Raw genomic sequence first — 10,839 nt, 5'->3', positions numbered from 1 at the left:
TCGAAAGTCGAAGGAGTTATGAGGAAGATTGGGTTTCCCTCTTTCTACATAGTGGAACCAATAGGATTGTCAGGTGGATTAGTAGTGGCATGGAAGGAAGAAGTGGAGGTGCAAATCCTAAACCGAGACAATTTCTATATCCATTTTAGGTGCCGAGGCCAGCAACAAGAATCGATAAGGGAGGTTTTTGGTGTGTATTTGGACACTGAAGGAAGCAAAAAGAAGAGACCAGTTCAATCAAATAAACCAATTAATTGGCATAAGCAGCAACAAAATGACAATCATGGGGGACTTCAATGCAATCACAACTCACCATGAAAAGGAAGGCGGTAAATCCAAATCAAATACATCTATCCAGGACTTTAATGATTTCATTAATTCTGGAAATCTAATGGATTTAGGATATGAAGGAGAAAAATTTACATGGTGCAATAGGCAGTTTGGAGGGAACCTAATTAGGGAGAGGTTGCACCGGGTGTTGGTTAGTAGGAGCTGGAGAGAAGAATTTCCAAATGCATATGTCACTCATTTAGAAGATTTTGGTTCAGACCACAGGCCTTTATTACTGTGTGAGGAACGACAAATAAGGAAAAATAAGAGGAGGTTCAGATTTCAAGAAAGGTGGTGCGAGAATGAAGACGTAGTTAACCTGATCAAGCAAGCTTGGAAGCATGAAATTGAGGGTTCCTCTATGTTCAGGCTTGCTGGAAAATTGAAGCACTGTAGACACAAGTTAGTAGAATGGCAAAAAAATTCCTTGTCGAATTCTCTAATCAGAATCCAAAGCATAAAAACCAGACTTGCTGCAGAATCTAGTAAAGGAATTCTGGCTGATCCGATTGATGTTCGAATATTGGAAGCAGAGCTGGAAGATGAGTTGATAAGAGAAGAATGGTTCTAGAGAGAAAAATCGAGGGTTCAGTGGCTGAAGTGGGGAGACAAAAATACAAAATTCTTCCATTTCAAATATAAAGCAAGGAATAGAAGAAATAAGATTCACCACTTGGAAGATGAAGAGGGTAACATAGCAGAAGATGCAGAAGGAATTGCAAATATGGCTCAACACTATTTTACTAAACTCTTTACCTCAAGTAATCCGCGAGATCAAGCAGGGGAAATTACGGGTATTCCAGGAAAAATTACTGCTGTCACTAATAGAACGCTTGTCAGGCCTATCTCAGATGATGAAATCAAGAATGCTGTGTTCTTTATCAACCCGTTCTCTGCCCGGGAGATGATGGATTCACAGCAAATTTTTTTCAATTTTTCTGGGAGATTATACAAAAGGATGTCATTCTAGTAGTAAGAAGTTTCTTTTCGGGAGGAAAAATCCTAAAGGCATTCAATCATACTCATATTTGTCTTATTCTAAAGGTTGATAATGCTAGGTCTATGAATCAAATTCGTCCTATAAGTCTTAGTAGCGTTTTCTACAAAATCATATCTAAGATACTAGTGCATAGATTGCAACTAGTCATGAATGTAGTGATAAGTGATTCTCAGAGTGCTTTTGTTAAAGGCAGACTAATCAGTGATAATGTCTTAATAGCACATGAATTTATGCATTTTTTGAAAAATAAGACGTACGGAGAATGTGATTTTTCCCTGAAACTAGATATGAGTATACGACAGAGTATAATGGTCTTTTGTGTGGGCTGTGATGCAGAAATTAGGGTTTTGCGACAAATGGTTGACTTGGATCAAAGAATGTGTGATGACGATCTCTTATTCTGTTACTGTGGATGGACAACCTCATGGTTTTTTCAAACCATGCAGAGGGCTACGTCAAGGCGACCCTCTTTCCCTCTATCTTTTCTTATTTTGCGCAGAGGGTTTATCCCATCTGCTCCACAGAGGAGAACAGAGGCAGGAGATTACTGGGCTGAGACTCAATCACATATGTCCTAGAGTGAGTCACCTATTTTTTGCAGATGATTCAGTTCTCTTCAGCAAAGCTTCAGAAGAAGATTGCCAGAGTTTAATCCATATTTTACACACATATGAAGAAGTTAGTGGCCAAATAGTTAATCTGAACAAATCGTCAGTGTTTTTAAGCAAGAACACACCTATTCCACTACGAGATCACTTAGTCAACATCCTTCAAGTTCCTCATGTGGGTAATCAGAATAAGTACTTAGGCCTGCCATCGGTGATACAGCGATCTAAAAGGATGACTTTCAACTACATAAAAGATAGGGTTAACAAAAAGCTTCAACATTGGAAAATAGGTTTACTATCCACTAGTGGTAGAGAGACCCTTATTAAAGTAGTGGCATCGGCGATTCCTATCTACACTCTAAGCTGTTTTAAACTTTCAGAATCACTCTTGGAAGAACTACAAAAGGCTATGCTACAGTTCTGGTGGGGTCAAAAAGCCTCTAAAAAGCGGATGCACTGTGTTGGTTGGTAGATTTCATGTAGGCCAAGGAGTCAAGGAGGGCTAAATTTCAAAGACCTCAAAGCCTTCAACCTTGCAATGCTAGCCAAGCAAGGTTGGAGAATCTTGACGCGTCCAAATTCTCTGATTGCTAAAGTTTATAAGGCTAAATATCACAGATTCTTAACATTTCTAGAAGGGCAGGCAGGCCATAACCCATCCTGGGGTTGGAGAAGTGTGTTGGATGGCAGGAAAGTACTTGAAAAAGGTATTCTCTGGAGAGTAGGAGGGGGTCAATTGATTCGGATAAAAGAAGATTCATAGGTTAAGAACTTCCTAGCAATTTCTCCAATTACTAATACAGATTCAAGTTATAAACCAGTTCGAGTCTCAAAGTTAATCCTACCAACTAGACAGTGGGACCAATAAAAAATCAGACAGTTTTTCAGCACCGACATCGCAAAATCAATTCTCAACACCACAATTCATGACGGAGAGGATTCAGCTACCTGGATGAAGGAGAAAAATGGTGGATATTCAGTGGATTCTGGATACTGGTTGGCCTTCCAATTTTTTCATCCTCCAATTGACTTTCTTCCTAAAATTTACAGAAACAAATCTCTTTGGTCAAGTATATGGAAGCTTAAAAATTAGCCAAAAGTTAAAAACTTCATATGGAAACTCATGCATGAAGGGTTACCTGTTCGGAGCAGGCTTCACTCCATGATTTTGAACATAAATCCAAAATGCCCGAGGTGTAAGGAAGAAGAGGAATCGGTTACCCATTGTTTACTGACTTGTCCCGATTCCCTGAAAGCCTGGCAGAAATCCCAAATTCAAGTTCCAGAAGAGTTGAATGAGAGCTGGCGATGGTGGGTCAGCACCATGGAGAAGGTGAAGAGCAACACAGAGCCAAACGAGAAGCTCGAAGTAGTGGCCAATCTACTCTGGCAGCTTTCGAAAGCAAGAAATGAATTGTTATTTGAAGGAGTTCGACGATCACCATCTCTTAGTGTGGAGCTAGCACAGACAATGATAACGGAGAGAAAGAGGATGACCTAATTTTTCCAATTGCCTTTCCCCCAAATTGTAATAGCCTTATTCTTAGTTAGACGCTGGTGGAACTATTCCAATTCCTTTTTGCCTGATGTCCAAATTTGGACCTTTCATCATTTTAATAGAACTACCTATCTTAGCCAAAAAAAAAAAGTCTAGGCCACTACAATATTTTTGGCCTAAGGTAACCCTTATTCAAAGCAACATTTAACAAAAGTTGCTTTAGATAGGCAAAGACAACATTTTTGACGAGTTGCCTTTGAATAAGGCTAAGATAACAAAATTTTTGACCACCCGCAAAAATTATTGTCTTTGATATCTAAAACAACACTAAAAAATTTACAATATAAAACATTTAAGACAATTTTTTTAAATAAAAATACAACATTTTATAAAGGTTATAAAAAAAATTGAATAAATAATATTTATAAAAGGTTGCCTAAAATTATTCACAATTACAAATTTTAGAGGAAACCTTTTCATATTCCCACCAATTATTTTCCAATAAATCACTTAGAAAAAAAGAAAAGAAAAGGCATAGTTGCTTCATCACTCAACTTCGTCACTTCATCACTATACCGTAACCCTAACATTTGAGATGAATGACAGACGGCCACACACCCTCCACCGATCGCAGCTCTCCTCCACAACGATCGCAGCTCTCAATCGCAGTGCTGTCCACCCCCAAACAGTGACAGCGCGGTGCTCCCTTCCACGGTCGTCCACATGCATTTCTCATCCACGGGTGTCGGCGTGGTGCTCTCCTCCACGGGCGTCAGTGCGGTCATTTTCTCCACGCACGCTGCTCCATGGCTCCTCCTCTTCCTGTCTCGGCTCCACGTACACAGTCTTCTTCGAGAAACCCCTCTCCTTATCCCGCTTCCTCTTCTTTCCCTGTCTTGCCTTTTCTTCTTCACCACTCTGTTTTTAATTGTGAGTTAATTTTTGCCTTTTGAATTCTTTATGTTAAAGATGGATTTAGGTAAATAGTGTAAAAAATTTTTGATAATTATATTCGCATTTTCATAATTATTATCTTCATTTGTTAACCTCTTTGCTACTTCAATTACCTCACTTTTCTTCGATGAGTTAGTTCGATAAAATCTATCTTTCTTTGTTGATAAACCTTTCTTGATGAGCTTGACAATCTTTAAAGGTACCAAAAGCGAGTTTCAAACTCGATTTTTAAAACTTGTTTAATTTTGACTAACAAATTCTCCCTTTAGGATTGACGCATTCATCGCGATCAAACTAGGAATAAAATGCTCATTCCTATCTGAACAAGACTCTTTAAATACTATAATCAATTAATTAATTTAAACAAAATCCATTTAACTACTTATGTCTCAATAAATCCAATAATTACGCCCACCACAACACGTTTTTCCATTAATTACCGCTTTTCTCTCCTTTAATTTTACCTTCCCAAAAAAGTTTTTTTCTTTTTTCAAATTTGAAAGAATTAAACACAGAAACTCTTCACTTCCAACAAGAAAAAAAAACTCCATTTTTCTCCACCGTTCTCTTTGGCAAATCCTTCGTCGTCAAAAAGCAAAGGGAAACAAATCACCACTAATACTTTTGTACAACCTGATCTGAAAAATCTCTCCTGAGCTACGGATATTGTTGTTGAGGATCCAGCCCATACAACAAATGACAAGAAAATTCTTTTCCCTTTTTCTGTTGAGGACGATATGCACTATTTTTGAAAATTTTTAGAAAAAAGACTCAAAGAATTCGAAAATTCAACAAGAATAGAAAAGATTTTTTTGAAATTTTTTTTATTTTTCAAAAAAAAGAAGAAAATAAAAGAAGCTAAAAAATTAAAGACAATACCTAATCTAAGCAACAAGATAATCTATCAGTTGTCCAAACTCGAACAATTCCCGGCAACGGCGCCAAAAACTTGGTGCACAAATCCCCACAGTTCGTACAACTGTACCAGCAAGTGCATTGGGTGCTCCAAGTAATACCTGAGCGAGTCAGGGTCGATCCCACGAGGATTGTGGTTTGAAGTAAGCTATGGTTATCTTGTAGATCTTAGTCAGGCGGATAGAAAGGTAAGTAGTTTGATTAATTGGATAAAAGAAAATAAAGAGATCTAAACTAGGTTGACCTGCTTGCAATGATAAGTAGATGGTCAAGGCTTGGAGATGCTATATTCTTCTGGATTCATCCGGTCTTACTATCTTCTTCAATTGTGAATGATTTCTTCTATGGCAGATTGTATGTGATTGACGTTGGTTTAGAGGTCGCCAATGCTCCTTCAGATCTGAACCCCAGTGTTAGTGTGGATCCATTCTGATTGAGGGTGAAGCTCCTACAGTCCATTCTCCTTCGTGATCCTACTCAAAATGCCACAGACAAGGTCGAATCTTCTGAATCAGAGAATGTTGCGCCTTTGGGTTCTTTCCTCTATCACAAAGCCCCTAATCTCCCCACACCTCGGCTGAACTGGTGTCTCGAAAAGTCCCCAACAAAGTCGTGGATTAGCCATCTAAGAGATGTATAATCAAGCTGGTGGTTCGATGCTTTCCAGTCACGTATTCACATGAACCCAAGAAGAATGCGGGTGGTTGTCAAGCACGCGTTCTTAGTATGAAGAATGAAGATGATTGTCACGGGTCATCCCATTCATCAAGTTGAAGAACGAAGATACATCTTAGAATTGAATCAAATACGGATTAAAGAGAAACAGTAATACTTTTATTAATCCATAAAACTCAGCAGGGCTCCTCCCTTCAACCTAGGAGGTTTTGAAACTCATATTGATAGAAAATACAAGTATAAACGAAAATATAGTGGAAAGTTCTGAATAATGTGAAATATCTTTTAAATACCAAATTAATGACTAAGGATTACATAAGAAGGGTAAAACAGCCTTTTAGTGCTAAAATCCACTTCTGAGGCCCACTTGGTGATTGTTTGAGCTGAGTTTGATGAGATCCATGAGCTAGGAGACTCCTTAGGCATTGAACGCCTGCTAGGGGGTCCTCTTTGGGCGTTTGGATGCTGGCTACCCCTTGTGGGCGCTGGACGCTTGGACTGGGGCAGATGGTTGGCGTTGGACGTCAGTTTTGGGCTTTCTATTCTGAAGCAAAGTATGAACTATTATATATTTCTGGAAAGCTCTGAATGTTAGATTTCCATAGTCATTGAGAACGCTCCATTAGGACTTCTGTAGCTCCAGAAAAGCTCTTTCGAGTGCAAGGAGGTCAGATCCAAACAGCATCTGCAGCACTTTCTCTGTCTCTGAAACAGACTTTTGCTCCAGCTCCTCAATTTCAGCCAGAAAATACCTAAAATTGCATAGAAACACACAAAATCATAGTAGAATCCAAAAATGTGAATTTAACACTAAAACCTATGAAAACTTAATAAAACTTAAACAAAACATACTAGAAACTATATGAATATGATGCCAAAAAGCGTATAAAATATCCGCTCATCACTAGCCATGTGCTAAATGATGTGCAAAAGAATTACACAACTACAGAAAAAGAATTTCTGGCTGTACTTTATGCTTTTGATAAGTTTAGGTCCTATTTAATTAGTTCTAAGGTTATTGTTTTTACTGACCATGCTACTCTTAAGTTCCTTTTAAACAAGCAGGATTCTAAGGTAAGATTAATCAGGTGGGTGCTCCTTCTTCAGGAGTTTGATATTGAGTTTAGAGACAGGAAAGGGTTAGAAAATCAAGTTGCTGACCATCATTCCAAGATTGAGCCTGAATAAGGGAATCAAGAACCCACAGCTGTGATTGAGACCTTCTCGGTTGAGCAGCTCTTTATGATTCAGAGGGCTCCGTAGTTTGCAGATATTGCAAACTACAATGCCATGAGGTCCATCCCTAAGGAGTACACTAAAAAACAAGTTAAAAAGCTTTTAAATGATGCAAAGTACTACTTGTGGTAAGAACATTGTCTTTTTAAGAGATGCTCAGATGGTATAATTTGACGTTGTGTCTCAGATGAGGAATCACAGTAGATTCTCTAGCATTGTGATGGTTCCGAGTACGGAGGCCACTTTGGTAGTCAAAGCACGGCTACTAAGGTCCTTTAGAACGATTTTTATTAGTTGACTCTCTTTAAAGACTCTCAGAAATTTGTGAGGAACTGTGACAAGTGCCAGAGGGCGGGAAACCTTCCCCAAAATCATGAGATGCCACAGCAAGGAATTGTAAAGATTAGGTTATTTGATGTGTGTGGGGTATTGATTTCATGGGTCCTTTTCCACCATCATACTCAAATAATTACATCTTAGTGGCAGTGGATTATATGTCCAAGTGGGTGAAAGTAGTGGCTTTACCCACTAATGACGCCAAAGTGGTGATGAGCTTTCTTCAGAGATATATCTTCAGCCAGTTTGGTGTCCCAAGAACACTCATTAGTGATGGAAGAAGCCATTTCTACAACAGACAGTTGGACTCACTTTTGCTGAGATATGGAGTCCATCTTGGGATGGCAACTCTTTATCACCCTCAGATAAGTGGATATGTTGAGGTCTTAAAGAGAAAACTCAAGAGGATTCTAGAGAAGACTCTCAGTACTTCAAGAAAGGATTGGGCTAGGAAGCTTGATGATGCTCTCTGAGCATCCCGGATAACCTTCAAGACTCCTATTGGATGTCCCCCTATTAGTTGGTCTATGGTAAGGCCTGTCACTTGCTAGTTGAGTTGGAGCAAGGTGCACGAAATTGTGATCATTGATAAACCCCATTTGTAGGATTTATCTTATGCTTCATTTAAGGAATTTTATGACCTTTTACCCACATTTATTCAATGAAATAGCATGGTTTTGTATATTCTCCTTTAATTGTGCTTAAGAGTGAAAACATGCTTTTTAGGTCTTAAAATAAATAAATTTAATTCACCTTGATTCCATTAGATGTCTTGATATGTTTGTTAAGTAATTTAAGGTTTAGGAGGCAAAGATTGGATCAAGGGAATGAAGAAAGAAAGCATGAAAAGTTGGAGAACTCATGAAGAAATGAAAGAACCGGAAAGCTGACAAGCCGACCTCTTCACACTTAAACGACCATAACTTGAGCTACAGAGATCCAAATGATACGGTTCCAGTTGGGTTAGAAAGCTAACATCCGGGGCTTCGAAACGATATAAGATTTGCCATAGTTGCTACACGTATGGTGGCACGCACGCGCATAGTATGCGCACGCGCCATTGCTGCCACCTGGTTCACTTAAAGCACAACGTGGCCAGCGATTTTAGAAGCCTTGTGGGCCCAATCCAACTCATTTCTGATGCTATTTAAGCCAAGTATTGAAGAGAGAATCAACATACTTTACATACTTTTAATCATTAGCTTAGTTTAGTAGTTAGAAGTAGTTTCTAGAGAGAGAAGCTCTCACTTCTCTCTAGGATTAGGATTAGGATTAGGTTTAGCTCTTAGATCTAGGTTTTAATCTTTGCTTTCTTCTACTTCTACCTTTCAATTCTTTGTTGTTACATTCATCTCTCTTCCATTCTTTTGTGGCAATTTCCTTTATGTTGTTCTTGTGTTTTGTTGTAGATCTATTTTTGTTTCTTCTACTCTTTTTCAATTCAATCAAGGTAATTCATAATAAATGTGTTTGTTTCAATTGTTATTGTTAATTCATTGCAATAAATGTTGTTAGATTCTATTCATGTTGTCAATTTGCTTTGCTTTTCTTTTGTGCCTTCCAAGTGTTTGATGAAATGCTTGGTTGGATTTTAGTATAGATTTTGTTCCTCTTGGCTTTGGTAGAGTGATTAGTGACTCTTGAGTTATCTAATTCCTTTGTTGATTGATAATTAGAGATTGCTAATTGATTTGAATGCCTCTAAAGCTAGTCATTCCTTTAGAAGTTGATTAGGACTTGAGGAATTAAATTGATTCATCCACTTGACTTTCCTCCATAGTTAGAGGTTAACTAAGTGGGAGCAATGGACAATTTGTTATCACAATTGAAGAGGATAACTAGGATAGGACTTCTAGTTCTCATATCTTGCCAAGAGTTTTATTAGTTGTTAGTTTATTTTCTTTGCCATTTATATTTCTTGTCTAAAATCTCAAAAACCAAAACAACTCACAACCAATAACAAGACACTTTATTGTAAATCCTAGGGAGAACGACCCGAGGTTTAAATACTTCGGTTTATAGATTTTAGGGGTTTGTACTTGTGACAAACAAATTTTTGTATGAGAGGATTATTGTTGGTTTAGAGACTATACTTCAACGAGATTTCACTTGTGAAATTCTAAACCGTCAAAAATCCAATCATCAAAATGGCGCCGTTGCCGGGGATTTGCAATGGTGTTATGTTATTGGTTATTGTACATATGTGAATATTGTAAATAGCTTGTCTTTTGCTTGTTTACTAGATTTTGTTAGTTTTATTTTGTCTTTCCATAATGAATTCTCCCTATGGCTATGAGTTTGGTTCTAGTTTTGTTGTAGAAAATGTGCACCTCAATGATGACACTCATTATGGATGAAACCAACAAAGATGGGAGGAACCTCAAGGAATTGATCACTCCTATTGGCAACAACCTCCAGATACTTATAGGTATAATTTCCATCCTAATGCATGCCAATTTAACGGCTATGATGATTCTTTTTGTGACACTCAACAACCACCATCATATGCCTATGAATCCTATCCTCAACATGAACCTCAACCATTCTCACAAGCCTTTCATTATCAAACACCGCCCTATGATCCATATCCATCATATGACCAAACCCCCATACCATACTCTTATGACCATTATGAGCAAGAACCCTTAGAACCACCACAACCCTATCAAGATTATCCCCAAGAACCACCTCAATACACACAATCTCCACAACCTTACCAAGAAGAACCACCTTCCTATTATGAACCCTCTCTCCAAAATGATGAACCTTCCTACCCACCACAAGCCCCAATAGACGATTCTCTCACTTTGTTACTTCAAGGACAAGAGGCCATGAAGCGGGATACACTTGAGTTTGTGACCAACTTGACCAAGGTAGTGTCTACCTTAGCCTACCAATGCTTGAACACTCAAGGTGCTTCCGTAGCCCCATGTGAAAAGTCAAAAGAAGAATAAAGCATGAAGGAGAAAGTGGAAAATCTGGTGGAGAAGGAGGAGTCGAATTTTGTGTTGGAACAATTGGAGGAGCCTGTGATCATTGAAGAAAAGGAAGATGTGGTTGAAGATTTAGGAGATGTTGAAAGTCCATGGGAATGTAGCATCATGGAGCACTCTTCCAAGAAGCTTGAAATTGATGTTGAGGAGGGTGCGCAACCTCCAAGGCATATCATCGTTGGAGACTTGGAAGAGGCTTATCAAAAGATGGATTCAATCATGGATGAATTTCTCTCTACAATAGAATCCTCTCCCATTGGACATGGAGTTGAAATTATAGAAGAGTGTGCACAA

At 38.4% G+C, this 10,839-nt stretch overlaps 1 protein-coding gene across 1 annotated transcript; it reads left to right on the top strand.

The window, feature by feature from the left end:
• Nucleotides 1–283: 283 nt before the first annotated feature.
• LOC130980978 (uncharacterized) lies at nt 284–901 on the top strand. Its single transcript, XM_057904618.1, has one exon. It carries the CDS (start codon nt 284–286, stop codon nt 899–901), a length of 618 nt encoding a protein of 205 aa, XP_057760601.1.
• Nucleotides 902–10,839: the final 9,938 nt, after the last annotated feature.

Source organism: Arachis stenosperma, chromosome 5, assembly GCF_014773155.1.
Source record: "Arachis stenosperma cultivar V10309 chromosome 5, arast.V10309.gnm1.PFL2, whole genome shotgun sequence".
In the NCBI taxonomy this organism is placed as follows: domain Eukaryota; kingdom Viridiplantae; phylum Streptophyta; class Magnoliopsida; order Fabales; family Fabaceae; genus Arachis; species Arachis stenosperma.
Note: the sequence above shows the minus strand (reverse complement) of the source record. Positions and strands in the feature narration are given on the sequence as shown.

Excerpts from the sequence above, each read along its gene's own strand:
- LOC130980978 (XM_057904618.1), top strand. The coding sequence starts at position 284 with ATGGGGGACTTCAATGCAATCACAACTCACCATGAAAAGGAAGGCGGT.